Here is a 24,636-nt window from a genome sequence, read left to right as displayed (position 1 = left end):
GATCACCTGCTTTAAAGTTGAATCACTTTTTCAGTTAATTGCCGGTTGACCACTAGGTGTCACTACTCTCTCCAATTTACTATTTCATTTAGAAAGTTAAGGTGCTCAATTTGTCACTGCCACTAGCAGTTACAGTATTATTAGCGGTAATAATAAGTAGTAATGCGAGTAAAAGTATAGCTAGGAGTAATAAGTGTCTGAAGACTATCAGTTCAGCCCTTTGAAATAAAACTTTGCACTGGTAACAACTACTACAATCCTGGTGATGATAATAGTGATGATGATTAATATTAGTAGTGGGATGGTGGGGTGACAGGGCGATAATTCAAGAATAAACCCCACGTTGTGGTGAACAAACAGAAAGTTGAAGGGAGCTGTTTTTGCCTGACTCCCGCCATGTATTTGGTGGTGCAGTACTCCTGTGGGACCGAGGGGGGCGCTCTGCACCCAGCCTTCACACAGACAGCACTGACTGAACGGACAGAGAGCTTTGTGCCGAAAACTAAACCCAACCTGTGTCAGACTAATGAATTAAAACGGCCCACTTGAGAGGTAAATACTAACGAGGAATCGCTTGGCAAATATCCTGGGGGTTTTAGCCGTAGTTGTATATTTGAAAACAGATGCATTCTGCATTTGTTAGGGTGTTCAAAATCCTTCGTGGGGGCAAGTTAGTGGTGAGACAGGAGGGCTCAGGGCGACGGTAGCAGCAGCCCTTCTTCGCCTGTGAACTAGCGGCAGTACGGAGCGATGCGTTGAAGTTGAAAAAAGACAGTAACAAGTAAATAAGCTTCATTTTTAAACTTCACAAAGTAGTTGCATTTGTCGGAAACCACAGGAACTGACCACGAGCAGAGCTATTTGAGGCAGAGATGATTGGGTACTTCACTTCCTCTGTGATTGTCTGTAGCTGGAGATGTGATGGGTACCTGAGTAGTTTGCGGCCTAGGCTAGCAAAGTAGGCTAACCAGTTAGCTTGAGCGGCTAACGTGTATTAGCCACTCGCTGCTAACACGACTTCCTTCCCGCAAAATGCTAGGCGCTAGCCAATGATGTTTGCACTGCAACTAGCTAGCTCGTTTGATAACCTGTATGACAGTAGCCACACACCAGCGGGTCCCCTGCTGTTTTTAAAGTGGGTTTCCAGCAACAAGCTTTAAGGTTACCGAAATAGCAGTTTAGCTTGTTTCTGTAGCTACACGGTGTTTGGTGAGAAATTTACGGGAAATACGGAGCTGATGTTTAGCTGGGGCATTTTAGCATGCAAGCTAATAATATGCACAGTGTTGGTTTAATGTTGGCTTTCTGTTTGAAAAGTTCTCTGGACTAGGATATCGTTTAACATACACGCACGGTTTTGTCAATTTTAACTGGGAAAATGGATGATTAGCAAATAAGAATGATGGTTAAAACGAGGTTTTTGGTAAGTGCGGTAGCATGGTTGTGTTGAACTTTTGTTTTCTGACCCATAGAGGCCAGTAGAAGACCGTGTGGATCATACATCAACAAGCATGGAGTTCCCGCAACAGCAGAAACCGGCGGGGGACGGAAAGATCGTCTATCCTCCAGGAGTAAAAGAGATTACGGACAAAATCAGCAACGATGAGGTGGTCAAGCGATTGAAGGTATGTTGTTGGGGTTTCTTGCTGCCAAGATACTTTTGCTGCAAGTCCTATCCTCATGTATCAATGTCCAGCCCCTGGCACAATGCCAAGACTCCTCTAACTTTGCAAACTACTGGATATTAAGTAACAAGAGACCTCTCACTTATGGCAGGCTGTTTTCCCAATCCTCTGTCCTCTCAATCTGTACCACAACACTCATCATTTCATCACAGAGTATTATTAATATGTTGAGCTTGAGTGTGACATGATGCAAAGCACGAGATAGTATTGTTCAGAAGTGCTGATGGCTCCAACTTTTCAAACCCTTCCCCTCAAGCTTGGAAAAATGGGATGATCCCAAAATGTGAACACAAGAAAAGCAAACATTACACACTGAAGCTATTTTTACTGTAAGGGAACAAAACAGTGACTCATATTTAAGGGAGATTGAAGAAAACAGCTGCACTAATGGAAACAGATAACTGAGATTTTGTTGACAGTTTTGAATATCAACTGGACTCAAGTAGTCAGAGGAGGACTAAATGTAGTATACCAGCATGTTCAATATTAAAATGTTCAAAATATGCATTATATGATAAGTGCATGCCCTCAAATTTGAATCTTAACTCATAAAAGCAAAGTGGGGAAATGCAAAACCTACAAAGAGGCACTGGTCTGTTTGTCAGTTTTGTTGCAATTTTGGAGTAAGCTGTCGTCCATGCCCAAGTTCACCATAAGGTAAGATTGGGTAGTAGTCACAAGATCAATACAGTCCATCTAAATTTTAGTTTTTGAAGTTGTTGTCTTAGGTATTTAATGAGTTTTGTCTTGTGTAATACATAACTCGGTTCAGTGAACATGTTGAATAAGTTTATATTGGATTTTGTCAGATTTGTCATTCTGCGATATATTTCCGTATTGGGGAAATACGTACAATACTGCAATATCGATTTCAACCATATCACCCTATCACTCAGAATTTATTTTTTGGCCATTTGGGAAGTTGAAACAAAGTGTCAATACCACAATGACATATCATCACATTTAAGTTGACATGGCAAACTTGTCAGCAAACAGTTACTTATTCACACATTCATGAGTTACAGAGAAATATCATGTTTCTGGGCTTCTGGCAAATACAGTCCAATATTCACTCTCCTGTGCTCTGTTTTTGGTCTCTACCAACTCCTAAGGCTACATCGGGCCTTTTTGGCTGTGACTGTCTTCTGTTTGGTTCTGGCTGCTGCCTGCTATGTCTGAAAACAAGACTGTAAGAGCAGTGAGAGTGAACCACAGCAGTAAAGTTGCTAGGAGAGCTGTAGATTCCAGTGATGATACTCTGTAGGTTCATCACTACAAGTGACTCCTTTCACAGTGTTTTCACACTGTCATCATTGCTTTTATAGAGGTATTGATTATAACCACTTCAGACAAGGGGTTTAAACTTTCTCAGAGTGCATGCTGATATCCAACCCCTCCCCTTCGAACAGCACTTCAAACCCTCACAGCAGTTTCAAAGTTGGTGTGTGTCTGTCTGTGTTTATGAGATCCTGTGACTCTTCATAATCACATTAGATTGTTTACTACACCAATACAGAAATTGTCTCCTGACATCCTAGAACTGTATTTATGGTGTTACATAGTAGCCATAAAGTATACAGCCCTTGGTTTTAACACGATGGACAAATGTGCTGAATAGCAGGTTGTTGACTGTGTTGTTGCTTATGTAGATGTTTACAGATACATTAAATCTCTGTGGTGTGTTGTTTGAAAGTTAGAAAAGCTGGGACTAATTACATGTGCAGTTATGTAGCTGATCGTTTTGTGGAAGGGATTTAAGATTTTAAGACTTTGATTTCGGAGGGAGTACGTATAGCACCAGGCTTGTCACAGCTTTCATTAATGTAACAAATAGGTCTTTCTTACATTTGAATATTAATGTTTATGAGAATATATGTCCAAGCTGCTTTGTTATCAGTGTATTTGTAAGCATAGTCTTCGCACCACAGGTCTGTTTTGTAGAGACTGTTCATTCATTATGAGCCTCACCCTGCCCTCGGTTGTGTTGGCCTTGTGCCTGGATTGCTTGCATTAAGTTAAGGAAGAGTTATATGGAGTCTGGGACTTGCATTTTTGTTGTTAACAAAAAACTTTGCCTTGACTTTTCCTTGGCTTTCATCAGATGCAACACTCCATTTAATCTCTTTCTTTCCTTTTAGACAGAGCTTTGTCCACTTTGTGTGCTGCAACATGTAGAATGCAGTGTCTCCCACAGAATTAGATTCTGTTTGTGGTGGTAGATGACCACCAAATTCATAATTAGACAATGCTCTATATATGGTGCTCGGCTGCAAATATTTTAATGGCCAGAATGGCAATTAAGTGCCCGGATGATAGGCACACAGAGAGAGCTGGTAAAGAGAGATAGACAGAGGCGGTAGAAGGTTTTTTTTGTTTTTGTTTTTTTTTCACAGTCCACCAGCCCACGGATGTGGCAGGATTTGTCCTAGTACTCCCAATGGCCTGCCTCACTATGACAGACAGGTCAATGTGTTTGTGAGAGTGTAACTAACAGGCTGAGTCTGTGTTAAGCATTAAAGAATAAACGAATGAGAAATGGATATCTCATCCTGTAATGAATTCCAACTTTTTCTCTACTCACTGAAATTGAATTGATGTTTTCGTCGAAACACTAAAGACTGCTTTTTTGAATATGGCTCAGGTCTGTTTTGCTGCACCTGGAAGTTTCTTGACATATTTCAATATCATGTTCCTCACGTGTGTTTACAAGCTATTTATATTGTTGTCATTCTGGTTGTCCGTACTATAAATCTACTGTGTTGCTGTATTCTGTACACACAAGATCTATTGCATTCTGCCTGGAAGAGGGATCGTTCCCCTGTAGCTCATCTAAGGTTTCTATCATTTTTCCCGTTAAAGGATTATTTTGGGGGGTTTTCCTGAACCAATTCTAAAAAATAAGGATGTATTTACTTTGGGAAAAAAATTACATTTAATAACATTTGATAATGTGCACCCATCATGGCCACTGTAGGAACGTTTTCTTAGTCAGCCAGACCAAGAGCAAGGTGAAGTATTTGTGATTAACCAATACACACTACTGCACTTTGTGAAACTGTTCAGGTGATGAAAATAACTCAATTTGTAGCCGGTTTCATTTCAAAATGACCTTCTTGAAGACGAGTTGACTTAACTGCCAGTTATGTGTCATCTTGCATTTCAATGGAATAAGTTCCTGGAAGCAGTGTCCACCTTTCTATTTATTCAATCAAGAATCAGTTGTGAATCGAGTATCAACTCTGAATCAATTCTGGACACCACAAGTCAGAACTCAGGCGAAATTTATCTTTATTGTTTGTTCTTGCAGGGATAGCACATGATTAAAGTAAATGCACCAGCTTTATCTAGTGGTTAATTTACATCTGTTGTCCCTAGGCAGAGATTCCCACCACTATACAGAATCACTGATGATTGTGTACATGAACATCTACTTCCACTTAATAATTCAGTAAATAAAGATGGTTAATGTAATGCTCTTTGCATAACTATCTTAATGAGTTTGTGCACATTGGGTTTTGTAGAACTGCATGTATTGTAATGAGGTAGTTGTTTTGGATCATGATAGAAGTGTACAGTGAGTAACAGTCATTTCCAGCCCTTAATTCAAATAATGATATTGTAAAGATTGTTTCAGGCATGTACACAGATATGAACTGTTAACATCATCAGACCTCACATTGTTGGTGAAATAGACCAAATAAGGATGTTTATTGTGTTGAAAGGGTAATAGCTAACTAGGCCTACCCAGTGGCAAAGTATTTTTACCAGCAAAGACTGGTCATGTTTTCTTTTGATTTATCAAAGAAAACCTCTGTGTTCAGAGAAAGAAGGGAGGATGCAGAATCGGGACACAACATCCGCTTGATCTGACTATATTGTAGAGATGGCTGTTTCAAACCGCATTTATTTTTCAGAGGGAAAACAGTTCCTTTAGCTCTGAGTATTTTGGGAAATACCCCCACCCAGCCAAGACATGGTGCCCCACATAACCCCCTCTTGGTTAATTAGTGAACTGATGAGGTGCTGGTAGAAATATTTTGTAACTTTTTAAACGGAACCAGAATAGCTGTTTGCCCCTCTTTTCAGTTTTTAAGCTATGCCAAGCCAACAAGCCACTGGGTGTAGCTTCATATTTACTGTACAGAAATGAAAGTGGTATCAATCTTTTCATCTAACTCTGGGCAAGTTAGCGAATGATGGTATTTCACAACATGTTGAAATATTCCCTTAAGACTAAGACCTGTGTGTATACAATCTAATTTAGTTTCATATTATTTGAGATACTTTTATAATGATTGCATGTTGCTCTGAACAAACAGCCCTGTGTTCAAAAGCGCAAGTGTCTCTGGTGGTGTGGTTTATTGCTTTGGTTACCAGCTAAACAATGAAATACAATCCAGGAGGTTTGAGTAACAGATCAGTAAGTTTAAAGGTGTACCAGGTGCCATATCTCTGCCCAGATATTTATATTAAGGGGAACAAATTTACAATTCTGGAAAGTTATCACAGTAACAATTTTATCCTCCGTGGTGATGATTGCGTGGTAAACAAGAGAATTGCCCTGTGTATTAACCAAAGTAATCTGCCAGGAGTACCTGCTTGCATGTATTCAATTAGCCCACAAGCAGCGTTGCCAAATACAACACTACATTGCATTGTGGCAAAATTTGAGCCAGGTCTTGCTTTTTTCCCTAGCCTGCTGTGCCAGCACTCCACTGTGCTGGCCATATTGAAATGAATGAGGGGCTGCATTTTTTCCAGTGTCTGTTTGAACAGAGCCGAAGGGTTGATGTCCTTGTTAACCTGTTTGAAAGACATGAAGGAGGGGAGGGGGCATGTTTTTGACTTCTCCCTGTGGAAGGAAATGGTTGTCGCTTTACAGTTTATTAGATGCTATCAAAGCTGCTTGTGTGAATTAAACGGTGAAATTGTGGTTTAATTTCGATCCAACAGCGTGCAGAAAAAGCACAACTGTTGAAGAGCCCCAGTCTTTGCATTATCAGCCATTTGATAACATCTTATATTTGAAAACACTTATATTTTCAGACAGAGCTAAAATACTGTCCAAATAAACTGCAATAAATGTAGGGTTCAGAGACACACACACACACTCTGCAGGTCAAAAGGCTCGTCTCTGTAGAGAGTCTTTACCGGCTGGGCTGTGACTGTTTCTGGTAAGACCAGCAGAGGGTTAGGGAGAGTGTGTGTGTCTGTGTGTGTAGGAGTGAGTGTGGTGCTCTGCAGGTTGCTGGAGCGTTGGCCCATCCCCCACCCCAGCTGGCTGCCTGGCTGTTCGGTGAGCTCCACTGCTCTGTTTCATATACACACACACACACATTTTCGTAGAGGAAATGGTAGGGTAAAGCACAGTGTCCTAGTTCCTATCCAGAAGAACTAAGGTGTTTTATAAGATTGGTGTGCATACAACCTCCTCATATATTAGTATTCATGCTTAAACTGGAAAAAAATCCTATAATTTTAACATTATTTGTTTGCTATGAGATAATTGAAATGGGCAAAGGCTGATTTAAAAAATAAAAAATAAAAAAAAAAGAATTAATTAAAAATCCTTTATTTTGGTGATTTAACCCTCTAAAAGCCACAGATTCTTCAGTGACAAGTTGATGCAGAAAATTCTCAAAAGGTTCTGGTACTTGTTTTTCCACAATAGCATAGGTACAGAAAATGTTGGTACTGTACATTTGATTCTTCCAGGACTGACAAGGGCAGTATAATTGCCATGTAAGTTCTAGTCTGACATCAAACTTGAAGAGAAGAAGGAGGCAGGCACAGAAAACGATAACAACAACACATTGATTGGCAGCAAGTGAGAGTGCAGCAACAGTTCAGCTGCGACTTGTGGGGGAAAAATAGGCCAAAACTGGTGTATGGAACTATTTAGTATTTGATGTGGTTTTCCTTCGGACAAAAGTAGTGGATATTACCTAGTACCTGATATTTTGTTAGGTATCACCAGGTTCCACATGAGCTGAGGCTACACCAAAAAGAGGTACATATTGAAGTACCATTGGTAATGGGTGTATTGTGTTGAAGATGACATCACCTTAGCTTTTTGTATCGTCGCTATAATAACGATGCCGCATTGAGAGGGGATTATCTGCAGTGGAAAAAGAAGTATCTGGTACATAAAGCGAGTAGTGCCGATCCCAATATTTTTGCAATATGCAAATATTGTTTATCTGACTAGAGCTAGTTAATATTATAATGATGAAGTGTTTGAGATTTTGTTTAAATTGGATTTAGTGGCTAAAATTGGGATAAACTAAAGTCACAACTTAATTTTTGATTTTTCAACCATTATTTTTACAATGTTCATGTAATGGGGCTCATGACCTGCTATTCCAACTGTGGCCACTATAAAAAGGCTAGCTATGTTTCTGGAGGGTTTAGCTAAACAAAATGATTAAAAAGAAACTAACAGTTACAATTCCTGCGAGCCAGCAATGCGAGTAGAGCCTCTGTGGGTTAAAAAATAGTTTTTTTTCCCCTTTTTTCAAGTGACATTTTCCATCTAAAGTAGGGGTGGGCGATATGACGATGGATCGTGAAGGATTACAACGTGAAGACGATTTTTCAAACTGCAGAGATCGTGGGATTGTCTAGGGCACATAAAATAAATAAAAAAAAATAAAGTAAATAAATTGCAGTTCTATGCTGATTTACCGACGCACCAGACGTATTGACGTCGTCAACCTGACCGACCAATCATAGCGAATTACGGGCAGTAACGCGCTTTCCTACCCGCCTCCTTGTTTGTGTGTGTAGCGGTAGCACATTGAGAGCGATGGCTGAAAGCCAAACGGAGTTGGTCGCTAAAAAAAAATTCCACCTACATTATATGGAATTGGTTTGGATTTTCCGCAACTGATCAAGCGCAAGCAAATGTAATTTGCGAAATTGGCACAGAAACCGTTTGCACGTCGGGTGGTAACACGACAAACCTGTTTAATCACCTGAAGAGGAAGCACCCCAAGCAGTATGCTGAGAGCCGTTGTTGTTGTTGTTTACCTTAAACTTTACGTTGTTTGCACATGCAGGCAAAACTGCGACTATTTGAAATAAAATCTGTTAAGAAAGGTTCTTTGGTCTAAATTGTCTGTTTTTCTTTTTCCAATTTAAGATCATGATAAAATCGAAATCGTGATTTTATTTTTAAAAAATCGTGATATGATATTTTTGCCATATCGCCCACCCCTAATCTAAAGTAATTTCAGTATTTCAGGCTAGAGACAAAGAGGTTGTCCAGATCCAGTCCAAACCTTTTGCTACAACAGTTTTACAAAGACTTCTTTCTCAACAGGCAATTTACAGAACACTATGTGGGGTTGAAATCTTGTGAGCTGAAGAGAAAGATGATCCCAGGAGTTCAAATGTCTCAGACAGAAGTATTTATTATAAAATTGGTGCAAAGAAGAAAATGATGAGCAATACAAAGCCAGCCTGTGAATCAGAGTAATGCCACTCCAATTTCTGAAGATGTCTTGTCCAGTAGGGCATATGTAACCCAGATGTCACATGTCCTTATCTAACCATTGTTACGTGTGTTCTTCTTTTTGTCCTTCTTCACTTATACTTACTAAGTGCTACTGTGCTACTAAGTTGTGCTTCTCCCTACATTGTATAAGCTCTATAAGACCTAGGTTACTGTAAGTATGGAATATAAAGATGGCTAAAGAAGAAGCTAGACATTGAACCAGTGTCTAACAATGTGTTGTCATTATGATCTGAACTCTTTGAGTGTTGGTGACGCCTACAAAATAAGGAAAGAAGCCGAAAAGTAAGAGAATTCCTTCACACGAAGGACACTGGACAACTTGATTTTTTATGAGGCAGAGCTGCCAAACATTTCACCTTAGTAATTCAAATTTTAATTTTATCTCTTTTCTTGTCGCTCTGTTTGACAGATGGTGGTGAAGACCTACATGGACATGGATCAAGACTCTGAAGAGGAGAAGCAGCAGTATCTCGGCCTGGCGCTCCACCTCGCCTCAGAGTTCTTCCTCAGGAACCCCAATAAAGATGTACGGCTACTGGTGGCCTGTTGTCTGGCTGACATCTTCAGGATCTATGCTCCCGAGGCTCCCTACACTTCCCACGACAAACTCAAGGTTAGGAACTGACTAAGCACTAACCCCAAAGAAATGGTGTTCAAAAGTAGTCCAAGCTTCGAGGATTTGCTGATTACATCAGTTGAAATGAATTTTTTTATTTTATGAGCTGTAGTTAATTTACGCTAACATGAGCAAAATCTTTGCTGTTGTTGGTTAATCTAAGTCACTGTCTGTACTAATTCATAGGTAAAAGTGTGTTCAACTAGTTGGAAGTTAACGTTCACCTGTCCCAAATAATTTTACATAATGCGTGAGGGAAGAAGGCCCTGACTGCCTCCCTAAATCATTAATCTTCAATTTGCTTAAAACTGGTTTTATTGTAGTGTTTTGGTCTAAACGCATGACACATATTTGCAAAATGAATTTGCAGCAAGATTACGGTGTCAAGGTGCTATCCACATCTAACAAGCGTTTCCTACAAAACCAGAGAGATCAGCTTTGTCACCGCTTCCTCTGAACTAATCTGCTGTGTTAAGAGCTTTCTTTTTTGAGCTATCACCGATATTCAACATCAAAAACAATTAACTTATATGCTCAAGTTTTTTTCCTGTCTTTTCTCAGGACATTTTCCTCTTCATCACCAGACAACTAAAGGGGCTAGAGGACACGAAGAGCCCTCAGTTCAACAGATACTTCTACCTGCTGGAAGTAAGGCTATTGTGACAATCAATCAATTGTTTCAGTCATTTTTCAAGCAAAAAAAACAATTAATTGCTAAAAGTTCTCAGGTTTCATTTTCTCAAATGGCAGGATTTGCTGCTTCTATTTGTCATATATCAAAGTAAAGTGTACGCCTTTCAAGACGTCACCTAGGGCTCTGTGAATTTGTCATTGGCACTATTTCACAGGTTTTTGACATTTATAGGCCAAACAATTAATCAAAGAAAAAATCAGCATATTCATTGCTAATGAAAATAATAATTAGTTTTTGTCCTCCTTGTGTTTTATTGATTGTAGTTCAAAGAGAAAGCATGCTGTTGAATTATTGACCACTGATGAAAGAATCTCATTTTTGTGGATTTTTCTCATGCATCTCCATAGAACCTGGCATGGGTGAAGTCATACAACATATGCTTTGAACTGGAGGACTGCAATGAGATCTTCATCCAGCTTTTCAAAACACTCTTCTCTGTCATCAAGTAAGGCCCCTGATACCTCCTGCTGTGTCCTTTTTGTCTTTTCCTCTTCATAGCTTGCACCTTCACATTATTTTCCTTCTACATTCTGAAATATCCCTATTTATCAGATCTTCCCTCTGGTAGCCCTTGTCACTTTCTCCTTTTTGAAACCTGATATTAACATGTCTTAACATCTTACCATGAAACATGAAGACTTTTACGACATGGAATTACATTATTTTAACACATGCTTGTACAATATAGTGCTGCATCTGAAATGACCTTATTCAGCCTCCAGGCTGTGGTCGGGGGCACAGTGCCTCTACAGTGCCAGGGCACAGTTGTAGCTAACCTTGGGGCTAACCTTTGTGTTATAGGGGACTTGCGTGGTTAATTACATCACTTAACCTCTGATGGAAGAGTCGACCCATGAGATTCTTTGTACTTTGGTGGCAGCCTTTATGAAGGAATGGAATTTATCAAAGATATTGATAGGACTAAAATTAGGTCAGTTAGAGCGTAAAACTGTTGTTTTCGGTTACTTTACGTTTTATCGGCCAGTCCTAGTGTGTATGATCTTTTTCTATTACCACTAGTACTGTTTTTAACACCATGTGTAGGACGGGGTTATAAAAAAAAAAACAAAAAAAAACAATAAACAGTTCTTTATTTTTAATTTATTGTTCATTTTGTTTTTCTTTTCTTTTTGTTCTTCCTGGTTTCATCAGGTAACGCTCAAGGGCAGAATATCTGTGTCTCAGTCTCTCTGTTCCTCTGTCCACAGTAACAGCCATAACCAGAAGGTTCAGATGCACATGATGGACCTGATGAGTTCTATCATCATGGAGGGAGATGGAGTCACACAGGAGCTCCTGGATACCATCCTCATTAACCTCATCCCTGCACACAAGGTCAGCTACAGCATAACACACGCACACACATACACAAATTATATTATTTCTTTGTGTTCATTTTGCATTGTTTAGAGTAATCTTCATGGTCATATTTGTATATTTGTCTTTTTAATTTTCAAAAATGTATTTTGAATATTACAAAACAACCAAAAAACTCTGGATTAAAATGAGATTATAAAATTCCAGTGTTCAGCACACAAGATCATTTTGATATTATAATACTTTGTGTGAGGCAGAACATCAACAATTTGTTACAACAACTCTGTTAATAGGAACCTAGCGTGAGCTGAGAACCCTTATGACTGAACAGTGTGTTTTTAGAGCAAGAAACACAGCTTTCTGTTTAGAAAAATGACAACAATGAACCTTGCATATTTTTCAACCACTGTTCACTGATGTCATGCAACAAACACTTGGAAATTCTTTACATCTTTGAATGCGAAAGAGTGAAAGAGTACAATGTGCATAATTGAACGAACTAATCAGTGTTTTAACCTTCCTTGGAACAGAATTTGAACAAGCAAGCGTACGATCTTGCCAAGACTCTACTTAAGAGGACCGTCCAGACCATAGAGACGTGCATCGCAAACGTGAGTCGCATCCTGCACTCCACTGTCTTTATTTTCCCTCCACGTCTCAGTTATCTATTCTCAGTTTTACTGTTTGTTTTTGTTTCTCTTACTCTTGTCCTCAGAATCTGTCAACACGAACAGCTTTCTGTATCTGCCTTGTGTCTTGTTCAAACTAAGTCTTTATCTAATACTGCCTCTTTTTTTGTTTTTTTTTCTTGCCTCAGTTCTTCAATCAGGTTTTGGTGATGGGTAAGTCATCTGTCAGCGACCTGTCAGAGCACGTCTTTGACCTTATCCAGGAACTGTTTGCCATCGACCCTATGCTGCTTACCTCTGTCATGCCACAGTTGGAGTTCAAACTTAAGGTAAATACAACACACACACACACACACACACACACACACACATACACATACACACACACACACACACACACGGCCCTAAACACCTCATCTCAGACTGTATGGAGGTGGTTGACAGTTTGCCAATTTTCAACCTGTTCAAATTTTATTTGTTGTGTTTGCAGAGCAATGATGGCGAGGAGCGTCTAGCTGTTGTACGGTTGCTAGCTAAGTTGTTTGGGGCCAAAGACTCAGAGCTGGCCTCACAGAACAGACCACTGTGGCAGTGCTTCTTGGGACGGTGAGTTACACATATACACACAAACACATAGAGATGCTTAAAGATGTGCCAGTTCTAACAGGACAATAAATTAAAAGAAAAGTGAGAAGATATGTTATAACTATATATCTTTATTATATCTTTTTGAATACACATTAAATTTTTCTGAAGATATATAAAATATTTTTACACCGTCATTCTAGTTTTCAAGGGTTGGCAAACTCATGGAGCCAGAGTAGGAATTTCCCCCCGTGGAGTTTTGATATCTGGAGATGATTTGCTAATTCACGAGGCATCTTTCTCAAGTTATCTTAAGGGGTGAATGGTGTGTAGTGAATTACACAAATTTTGATTTGAAAAATAAAAGTCAGCGCTGGAATCAGATCTGAATTCAATATCATTTAGAGGACAAAAAGGTGGTGAAAATCACAACAGAAAGAATCCCAGTGAAGAAACGCTGAAAATTCTGTCAGCCAACCAAACAAGATGTTTCCTTAATGGAGTATTGGTGGAGATAAACCACGGTAACCCTCATAATCAGTTGCAGGGAGTGTGTATATTCACAAAAGGAGCAAGTAAATGAAGAGTAGTATTCCTAGTACAACAATTGCTTAGTTTCTTTGAGACCCTTTTTCTGCATTTGATCGATCACTCACTTGCTCCTTCACTTACTTTCTCAAAGTATGATGCATAATTCAGTTGAATTTATTAGATGTGTAACTGATGTGTTTTCTCCAGGTTCAATGACATCCATGTTCCAGTGAGGCTAGAGTGTGTAAAATTTGCCAGCCACTGCCTCATGAACCACCCAGACCTGGCCAGAGACCTGACAGGTGTGTTTGTGTGTTTTTGTTTTTCTGACTTACTGTGCCTTCTTGACACTTGCTCTCCCCTTTAATTCAGTCCTATCTTTCACATCATTCTCTGAATAATATTGTGGTTACTTATCTTTCAGAGTATTTGAAGGTACGTTCCCATGACCCAGAGGAAGCCATCCGTCATGATGTCATTGTCACCATCATTAACGCCGGAAAGAAAGACCTCAACTTGGTCAATGATCAGCTGTTGGGCTTTGTACGGGAAAGGACTCTGGACAAGAGGGTGAGTCGACTGTGCACTCACATGGTGGCTGATTGGTGCAGATATTATTATAGCCATGTAGGAGATGATTCAGATGGCATTTTGGGTAGTAGTAAAGCAGTTTACAAATATTATGTTGCTTCATTCTGGTTGTCATCAGTCATGGACCTTGGAGACATAGAAAATAACATTTCTGAGGCCATAATCACATCTCACCCACATTAACATGTAGATTCTCATTAGGTTAAAATCTGCTTTTGTCTGAGAATACAAACACTACAGGAATTTCCGCCCAACACCAGATTACTTATTTCATAAAACAAGACAAGTAAATTGACTTTCCTCATCGTAATTTAATACTGTCCTGCCTGATCTGTTTTTTCCCTGTTCTCCCTCCTCTTATAGTGGCGTGTGCGTAAGGAGGCCATGATGGGCCTGGCTCAGCTTTATAAGAAATACTGTCTGCACCATGAGGCCGGGAAGGAGTCTGCCCAGAAGATCAGCTGGATCAAGGACAAGCTGCTGCACATATACTATCAGAACAGCATTGATGACAAGTGAGTCATACTGAACATATCAGCTCAACTGCATGTATAGATGGATGATTGTTTGTGTTGTTCAGCATGCAGTTTGTGGCTGTTGCCATTAGAAACAGCGTTAACTTTTAGAGAAACAGCCAATAGTACAGGGACTTTGCATCTGATGTGTAGTAAATCTTCTTCCTCTATGAGCAGCCAGTATGAAAGAGACAAAGCGTTGAAGTACACCAGTTAACATTGGTGATACAGGATGCAAATCTTTATTGATCTTGATAAATGTCATGTTTATTTGTGCAATGAAATTAATGTAGAATCTTTACTTGTTTCATTCTCTCTGTTTTCACATAATTCACTATGAGCTCTCTCCTCCTCTCTACAGATTATTAGTAGAGAAGATCTTCGCCCAGTACATGGTGCCTCACAGTCTTGACACAGAAGAGAAGATGAAATGTCTGTACTACCTGTATGCCTGCCTGGACACAAATGCTGTCAAGTCAGTAAACCTGCAATATCAACACTTCTTAACACACACACAGCTACACATTTTAGGTTGTACACAAAAATACTGGCCTGTTTGTTTTAATGTATATTTGCTGTAAATGTATCATATTTTTTATAAAACACCAAACTGCTCTATGGCATAAAACCCGACTCAGTTTCATTTAAACAGCATGAACTCAAACATGACACTAATGGGTCAACAAGTACATATAAAGACTTGCATAACGCCACGTCTCACTTGTTTCTCCTGTTTTTCTTTGTCATTGATCTTTGCTTTCAGGGCTCTGAATGAGATGTGGAAGTGTCAGAACATGCTCAGAGGCCTCGTCAAAGAGCTGCTGGACCTCCACAAGCTGCCAGTGGTGCGCTGACAACCTCACTCAATTACACCAAACTGATCATCTCCTCCATGTCTTTTGAAGCAAATGTCTCAACATATCTATGACTAGTTTCTTTCTCTTTCCCTTGGTAGTCTGAGGCCAATAACACAGCCATGTTTGGAAAGCTGATGAGTATTGCCAGTAAGTTGGAAACACACTAACACAAACAACTTTTCAACTCTCGCACTCTGTCACTTCTTTAAATTGGTAAAGGTTAATTCTTCCTAATTATGTGAGTGGCATCCTCATTACTTTAATCTTAACACTTAATCCTAACCCTGCTCGGTGTTTCCAGAGAACCTGCCAGATGCAGGAAAGGCCCAGGACTTCATGAAGAAGTTCAACCAGGTTCTCGGAGAGGACGAGAAGCTCAGGGTCCAGCTGGAGATGCTCATCAGTCCGACCTGCTCCTGCAAACAGGCCGAGATCTGTGTGGTGAGAGGACACTGAACACTTGTCTATCTAGTGTATACACTCACTCACAGACTGACAGCCAATCTTTTCTTTTTAACACATACACACAAGTGTTAACATTGCATACACATCATCCACAAAAACATGATTAGGCTCAGTTGACCTAATTCAGAAGTTAATCAGTGCAGGTTTAAATCCCAGGGGACTATGTTGTTGCTCAGAGAAAGAGAAATTGTGTTACAAACTGAAAATAGTTAATTTTTCATGTTGTGGTCACATAGAAAATGACATTAGTTTGTTTTTATTCTCATAATGTTAATCGGCTATCGTGTAATTATTATAAAAGACTTGTTGAGATCACCTCTCATGGTGAAGTGTGTTAATCATGAACCCGGTACAGAGATAAGAAACTAACGGATGTACCTGTCGTCCTCATGTGTTTCAATTTTAATTAGATTAATATGAAACTGTGATATGATCAAACGTGAAGGTTGTCACAGATGTAGGAATAAAAGCCTCATGCACATATACAAGCACAAATCCATGAATGTTAGTATTAACTGTATTGCTTTTTGTGCTTTGTGCAGAGGGAGATCACTCGGAAGTTGACGTTCCCCAAACAGCCCACCAACCCCTTCCTGGAGATGGTTAAGTTCCTGCTGGAGCGCATCGCTCCTGTCCACATCGACTCTGAGGCCATCAGGTCAGAAAAATTCTCAGTGCTTTCAACACACCAAGTATTTTGGTTTGGTCTTATTCTCTAAATTTCACAACAAATCAAAAATATTTGCACATGTTCAAGGCTAAATTCTAATCCCAAATAATTATAATTGAAAGGCATGAAGTTACATTGTAAATCCTGTTTCATGAGATTTAAGTGGCTTTTTGTACAACACACCGGAACACAGGACAACCAGTAGTGTGTGTTCCCCTATCTGATGAATTGCTTCATGTACTCTGTGTCTGTGCTATTGTGTAATACCATTTCCAGGCTTTTCTCATTCACTGAGACACCTAGTGGGGGTGAGGTGTAACTGCAAGCCTCAGTGAGGGCACGTATTTAACCCTTTCTGCTTTATGGAAAAACACCATGAGAAAGGAAGCACTCGAACTGAATGACTCCCAGTGCTTAAGTTACGCAGCGTAACAGGCTTTTTTAATGTTTAATTCTTGCTACTATGTTGTCCTAGGATACCTAAAAGTGCTTCATTTTGTCTGAAAACAAAGGTTTAGATAAGGTTAATATAAGGATGGTAATAATTTACAATGTTTTGTTTTAGTGCTCTGGTGAAGCTGCTTAACAAGTCCATTGAGGGCACAGCTGATGATGATGAGGAGGGCGTTACCCCTGATACAGCCATCCGCTCAGGCCTGGAGCTCCTTAAGGTACATGACATGGACCAAGCATGGAGCTTTCAAGTCTGCAAAAGTTCATTTTCATATTGCAAAGTGCATGATTTGTAGTAAATGGGGTGGTTTTAACATAAAAGAAACACTGCTACTGTCTTTTAAGGCTGGATTACATATTTCTGGATAAGTGATCTTATGAATAAATTTAAGAGAGTAAATTATATCTACCTTGTTTTATTCCTCCTAGGTCCTATCGTTCACCCACCCCACAGCGTTCCACTCAGCAGAGACCTACGAGTCTCTGCTCCAGTGTTTGAAGATGGAGGATGATAAAGTGGCAGAGGCAGCCATCCAGATTTTCAGAAACACTGGGCAAAAGATCGAGACGGAGTTACAACAGATAAGATCGTAAGAGAAATGAAGATGAAGTGAATATGTGCAAATGATGAGACTATACAATGTGCCTGTGTTGAACATCTCTCTAGGGCAGTGTCTAATCAGACTTTGACTTACAGGTTTCTTTTTGATCTATTAAGGAGTCTGTCTATATAACTACAGATGAGGAGAATTGTGTTTCACTATGACAACTGTACAGTGAAAGCAAATGGGTCCACACCAGTCCAGATGTAGACTGAATTAAGAGTCTGCTTTGTGTAAGTCTTTTAATATCTTCTGTGTCCATCAGGACCCTGATTCCCATCCTCCATCAGAAAGCTAAGCGGGGCACACCTCACCAGGCCAAGCAGGCTGTCCACTGTATCCATGCCATCTTTAACAACAAGGAAGTGCAACTGGCACAAATTTTTGAGGTAGGGGACCATTTCCCAACTTACTGAACCTGCAAAGATCTCACTTGTGTTACAGATGGAAGATAGTGTTTTTGAATGTTTTTATTTATGCCAACTTGCATTGTACATTATGTTCTTGTCTCCTCTTTTTCCACCGTGTATATCATCATTTATTGCAGTGACATTTTTTTGTGTTTTGTTTCACCTCCAGCCTCTGTCACGTAGTCTGAACGCAGACGTCCCGGAACAGCTTATCACTCCCCTTGTGTCATTGGGCCACATCTCCATGCTGGCCCCAGATCAGTTTGCCTCACCAATGAAGTCCATTGTGGCTAACTTCATCGTGAAGGACTTGCTCATGAATGACAGAGTATGAGTAGATCAATCTTTGCTCCAAAGTAGACACAAGATAACATGCATATATAATCACTCACTTGGTATTGTATTTGTATTTTCATAGCAATGTCATGGAGACAGTTTATAAACTACAACCTTTAACAAATATGCCCAGCCATGAATAAACAGAGGATTGTTGTAATGTGTGTTATATCCCTTTGTCTCTCCAGTCAGTGGGAAACAAAAATGGCAAGCTGTGGACCACTGATGAGGAAGTCTCACCTGAGGTTCTAGCTAAGGTAAGATGCAAACATGTTGCATTCCACCTTTCACTTTAGTCCAATCTGATTATTCGTTTTTACTTAATGAATGCACATGGATGATCTAGTGTTGATGACAAAGGTTCCCAATTTGTGTGGTGGTGGTGGTGGTTGTGTTTTTTTTTTTTTTTTAAAAGAAGAAGATTGATTGTACGAGATGAAGGGGCCCCGCTGTATTTAGTTATTCATGCTCTTCCTGTCTCCACAGGTGCAGGCCATCAAGCTGCTGGTGCGTTGGTTACTAGGAATGAAGAACAACCAATCTAAGTCAGCAAACTCCACCCTGCGCCTGCTGTCAGCCATGTTGGTCAGCGAGGGAGACCTCACAGAGCAGAAGAAGATCAGGTAGCTCCCGGGTTGAAGGTCACTGTGCTGGGTCAGAGTAGAGCTGTTAGAGCTAATGTGGGAGATTTCAAAAATGGCGAACTTTAGATGCAGGCCTCTGTGTGTGATTACAATATCCCCTAACAATAGTCTTCATTTATTCTAAAGCATGGCGCTTTAGGAGTTATATTACAGGTAACAGCTCCTTAGGAAAAAAACAAGCTGGTGTCCATAAAGTTTATTGATTTATTACAAATTGAAATGAACACTTAGGGAACAGATTTGTGAGTTATAAATGTATTCTAATTTTTAATTTTTCCTTCTTCCCTTTGCTTTTTCCTTCCTTCTTGTAGTAAATCAGACATGTCTCGGTTGAGGCTGGCCGCAGGAGGAGCCATAATGAAGTTGGCCCAGGAGCCCTGTTACCATGACATCATCACACCTGAACAATTTCAACTCTGCGGCCTTGTTATCAATGTCAGTCTCAACTTTAAATCCTTTTTTCCAGGCCTAATGGGGAGAAAACATCCACATTAGTCTTTACATTATTTGAGTTTCTTTTAACACTACGTTTCTCCCCTCCTGCTTACAGGATGAGTGCTACCAGGTTCGTCAGATCTTTGCTCAGAAGTTGCACCTGGCTCTTGTCAAACTGATGCTGCCACTGGAGTACCTGGCTGTCTTCGCCCTTTGTGCCAAGGACCCAGTGAAGGAGCGCCGCGCCCACGCCCGACAGTGCCTCCTCAAAAACATCTCCGTCCGCAGAGAGTACATCAAACAAAACCCACTTGCTCAGGGTTGGTGCTCCATGATTACACACTGTTCTCATTTTAAAGAGCATAAACACAACATCTCTGAAGTTTTTAACTTGGTCTTTATTGGACGCCAGCGAAGACTTAAGCTAAGCTCATTCTCCAGTCAGAGGTCATTAAACAACTGCATTAAAAGAGCATCAGTCAAACCTCGAACAAACGAAAATATGATGGAAGTATGTCATTTGAATTTATTTCATATATAATTTTGAGGAATGCTAGTCTCCTTATTGCTCCACATAGATTTCTCATCTCTCCAGTGGAACAGAAATTATACCAGTTTATATTCAAGTCACATGTATGTCATTAATTTGCTAAGCTAAGTTTGCTAAGGTTTAAAGTACTATATCTAGGACAAGCTTTCTTTAAGTACTTTTTTTAACCCAGAATCTGTTGGCATGTCACGGTTTCATATTCAGCTCACATTAATTCAGACACATAAGGATGGCTGGATGGAAACATACTTATGGACATTAAAATTAGTTATTCTCTGTCTCCCCTCAGAAAAACTTGTCTCCCTCCTTCCTGAGTATGTCGTTCCCTATATGATCCACCTGCTGGCCCATGACCCAGACTTCACAAAACCACACGAATATGAACAGCTCAAAGACATCAAAGAGTGAGTGTTGACATACTGTGTTTTGGTTTTGTGGCCTACACTGTTTCTGACTCCCAGAATACAGCTGAGAATCTTTTAAAAAGTAACCTAATTTTTCTATTTTTATAAGATTGATAACAATAAAGATGCACAAATAATCAAGTGATAGTGATTACAACTGTGATATACAACGTGTTGTTGTGTGCGTGCCTATGTTGTGTAGGTGCCTGTGGTTCATGCTTGAAGTGCTGATGACCAAGAATGAGAACAACAGTCATGCCTTTCTTAGAAAGATGGTAGAGAACATCAAACAGACCAAGGACGCACAGTGTCCTGATGATGCAAAGGCCAATGAGGTACACACTAACACATGTTTTCATTCATGAATAAATTAAAACAAAAAAGGGATAAAACACGACCCTGAATCAGTGAAACAACCAACATGAAAATTGCTATGCATGTGAGCGTACAGGGTCAGAAGGCTGTTCAAAATGTGAAGAGTTTTATGTTTATGGTAGGTATTATTTCTAAAAAGAAAGGAAGCACAAACTATTTTCCTGTTTCTTGTGTTGTTGTGGCTACAGAAGCTGTATATTGTCTGTGATGTCGCTCTCTTCGTGATCGCCAACAAGAGCACCGCATGTCACCTGGATTCTCCGAAAGACCCCGTCTTACCTTCCAAGTTCTTCCTCATACAGGACAAGGCAATACACAGACTCAAACACACACACACAATCATATGTGTAATCATAATGTATTCAGTCTTGTTCAAAAGGAACATAAATACAACCTTTGCTTCTCCTTCTGGAGGAAGTGGCCCCACAACACCGAACATTTCAAACAATTCTTAAGCAAAACTTAAATCCACTCAGTGTTGGATGAATACGGGCACACGCTTTGAGGGTTAAAGCCAGAATCATGACCTTTGTAGTTGATATTTGTGGTTTAGCAGTTCATACTAATCAAATTTTCTGTTGTAATTTATTTAAACAGGACTTCAAAAATGATAAAGAGTATCTGTTGGCAGACATGAGACAAATGCTGCTCACTGGAAAGGTAAATAAAAAACACTTTATGCTTTTATAACCACTGTAAACAGTATCATACTGTCAGGAGAGTGCTGAGCAATCCGTATCAGAGTTTGTAATGCTTGAATATTAGGTTTGTTTTAAGAGTGGGTGGAGGGCTGGAATACAAGATGGCACCACCACCTTTTTAGCATTAATTTGCGAAACTGGAGTACATTATAATGTCAAGCTAAAGAAGGGAAAATATATCTTATCATTTTATTTTGACTGTTCAAATATTCATATGAAAACATTTGTATTATACAGGTACAAAGATCATGTCTGAGAGGGGGCTACGTGTAGAGCATTAATATAGACTTGAGTGATATATTGAAGCCCCATCATTACACCTCACCACTCCTTCCTTTTCTTTAAGCAGCCTAAAACAGCTCCAGTGTTGGGAGCTGTGAACAAGCCTCTGACAGTACCGGGAAGACGGATCTTCACCAAGACCACCCCAGCCTCAGACACAGCCAGTAACACCAGCACCAACTCCTCTCCACTGAGCTCCTCAACCATCAACAAGAACAGGTAATCAAGCACTCACTCCCATGTTCACATAAACAGAGAATATTGTATATTTCAACTGAGGGATTTTTAAATTTGTCTTGTAGTAACAGCAATGTTGCCACCGAGCCATCAGAGAGCAGAGCGCAGGAAAACAACGAGAACCCAGTGATCAAGAATGACGAGGTGAAGAAAGTAAGTTCGGAAAGGAGAACCAGATGGGAAGTGGAACTACACATACTCAAGCTTAAAGCTGTGTTGTCTTGACTGAGCTTTTTGCCACTGTCTTTCAGGAGGAGCCAAGTCAAAATGTGACCACGGATGCCGGGACAGAAGCGTCGCCTGTCAAGCGACGTGGCCGTCCACCTAAAACAGCAGCCGCTCCTGTAGCGGCTGAAAAAGAGGGAGCAGCAGCACCAACAGGAGGCGGAGCTGGCAGAGGCAGGAAGAGAGCAGCTGACCCCAACTCCAACCCGTCTGCAGAGTCAATCAACATCAAGATGTCAAAACAGCAGCCGCAGAATGATGAAGGGACAAAGAGACAGATTGACTTACAGAGGTAAGAGTGAAAAAAGGAGCTGATGAAAGAACAGGCACGACAGGCACAATGTGGACTACATAAAGTAAAGTAGTCCATATTGGCGGATAAATAATAGACTAGAGAAAAATGACGGAAAGGCTTCAGAGTGGTGCTTTTAACTTTTTAGTCCCAGTTTGTGTCTTTTTAATCATTAGGTAATGAACATAACTTAATCCTGTGGGTACACAGGAGTCCCACTGTCCTTCAAGTGTCAACCTTTTTCTCAGCGGGGGCCGTTTGTGAGCAGAGAGAAGGAAAAAGTGAGGAAGGGAGCCTGGAGAGGAGACAGGGGGAGATGTAGGGAAAGCTGTAGGGACAGTCGCCGGCAGCGAAGGGGACACTGAGATAGAGTCCAGCCCGGGGTGTGTTATCTGTGGCAGGAAGGACAGAGAGAGATACCCCCTCACCCAAGGACAGACCAGCTGTGCAGCCAGGTTCAACACAAATAGCCAGGGAGATACGAAGTCCACATGGAGTAGAGTTCCCTTTGGCAGGCAGGGAGAACACCAGAGTGGAGAGAACGTAGGCAGACTGGCAGTGAGGTGGTTTAGTCCAGGATGTCTCTAAACACAGAATCTCACTACAGCTACAAGCTCTTGCGTCTTGTATGTGTCAATCAACCCCCAGTACTACACTGAGTTTGCGATTCCACTTTTAGAAATACACTAACTCCTCAAAAGCTTATTAAGTAACACATTTTATTTAGTTTGTTTTACCTGCAAACTGTCTTTGTTGACATGGTCTTTTAAATCACCGAGACCAACGCTGAGTTCAAACTTTGTCTTTCAGGTAAAGAGAAAACCGGTGAAGGTGAAATCCAGACTGTAGAGAATGGGCCAGACTCCTCCTCATAACCTTCCCAACCCTACGCACATGCTCCTCTGACTCTTAAAGCTTTCCTGGACACATTATGGACCTTTCGTAAAACACACACATAAAGGATGCATACACACATACACACACTCACACACACACACCACTGACATCCTAGAAGGTTTTGAACACCTTGTAGTCATGATTTGAAGCTCATTGTATGTAGGTCTTACTCAAAAAACATGTTATTTTTTTTCCTTTGTGTTTGTTGCTCTTTGCTTCTTTTGTGGAGCTGTTTTTATGAAAAAAAAAACAGGATGGACATTTTACAAACATTTTAATCTGATTATGATTGTTGCTTATTAAATTCCCTGGGAAAAATCCTACCGTATGTCTCCTGACCTCTTCCTCCTTGTGTCTTCTGTTGCACAATAGTTTTATTTGAGTTCACCCGTTTTACTTAACACAGTTGTATTTTGTAAATAACCATGTGCAACTTTCCAGTTAAAACTTTTTAAATATCCAAGACAGTTAAAAATAGCAGCAAATGGCTAAAATATGGGAACATCGATACATTTAACAGATGTACCGGCACCAAAATTTTATAAACTTTGGTATGTTTAGGTTTCTAACTTTGGTATGTTTAGGTGCTTTAGTTTGGTTATAGCGTTACATGGCCAGGTAGAAACTTTCAGTGGCTTCTTAACTGCCACCTGTAATGCTTTTGAAGGCCTTTTGATTCATTTCCAGTGTATTCATGGACAAATTTAAGCTGTCAAACTTTTCTGAATACTGTGTTCCAAGCTCTGTTTGCCTCCTCATCCCCTAGACTGGTCAGGGGCTCTGAAACCGAGCTGGGTTTGAATTACCTTTTTGTTTTTTTACTGCTGAAGTATGTAACAGTACTTTGGAATGCATAAATGATATATTACTATACAAGTATGTGTTCAAGGTTTTTGTTCATCTTTTACAATGAAATATTTTTTGTACTTTTGTCAGTTTTCTGTTGGGTTAAAGCCTGGTGTTAGGCATTGAGTGAGTGGAAACTTTGCAGGTTGTGTTGATGACAACTTATTTTTGATGTAGTTAAAGTATGCCTATTCTCATGATCATATTTAATTTTTTTTTCCAGAAAATAAATGCTTTTAGATGTTATTGTGTAGCGCATTTGTCTTGAGCACTGTG

General features: G+C 40.0%; 1 protein-coding gene across 6 annotated transcripts; it reads left to right on the top strand.

Annotated features, from left to right (window-relative positions):
• Positions 1 to 440: 440 nt before the first annotated feature.
• Positions 441 to 24,606, top strand: pds5a (PDS5 cohesin associated factor A). Of its 6 annotated transcripts, none has more exons than XM_023418560.2 (33): positions 441 to 552; positions 1,473 to 1,625; positions 9,611 to 9,814; positions 10,379 to 10,465; positions 10,859 to 10,956; positions 11,720 to 11,846; positions 12,359 to 12,439; positions 12,646 to 12,786; positions 12,948 to 13,063; positions 13,781 to 13,875; positions 13,998 to 14,143; positions 14,528 to 14,679; positions 15,041 to 15,154; positions 15,443 to 15,524; positions 15,635 to 15,683; positions 15,838 to 15,977; positions 16,544 to 16,659; positions 17,237 to 17,342; positions 17,554 to 17,714; positions 17,992 to 18,115; positions 18,306 to 18,464; positions 18,661 to 18,729; positions 18,959 to 19,095; positions 19,428 to 19,551; positions 19,667 to 19,871; positions 20,391 to 20,505; positions 20,708 to 20,840; positions 21,069 to 21,188; positions 21,478 to 21,540; positions 21,931 to 22,082; positions 22,166 to 22,253; positions 22,352 to 22,617; positions 23,428 to 24,606. In XM_023418560.2, exons 2-33 carry the CDS (start codon positions 1,512 to 1,514, stop codon positions 23,429 to 23,431), a joined length of 3,888 nt encoding a protein of 1,295 aa, XP_023274328.1. In that variant the 5' UTR covers positions 441 to 552; positions 1,473 to 1,511; the 3' UTR covers positions 23,432 to 24,606. The 6 variants fall into 6 exon arrangements, with proteins under 6 accessions (XP_023274328.1, XP_023274324.1, XP_087033284.1 ...); XM_023418556.2 differs by having other exon boundaries at positions 21,928 to 22,082; XM_023418559.2 differs by lacking the exon at positions 441 to 552 and adding an exon at positions 635 to 781 and having other exon boundaries at positions 21,928 to 22,082.
• Positions 24,607 to 24,636: the final 30 nt, after the last annotated feature.

Source organism: Seriola lalandi, unplaced genomic scaffold (assembly GCF_002814215.2).
Source record: "Seriola lalandi dorsalis isolate HSWRI2012SDOR001 ecotype SW California unplaced genomic scaffold, Sedor1 jcf7180002054582, whole genome shotgun sequence".
Lineage (NCBI taxonomy): Eukaryota > Metazoa > Chordata > Actinopteri > Carangiformes > Carangidae > Seriola > Seriola lalandi.
Note: the sequence above shows the minus strand (reverse complement) of the source record. Positions and strands in the feature narration are given on the sequence as shown.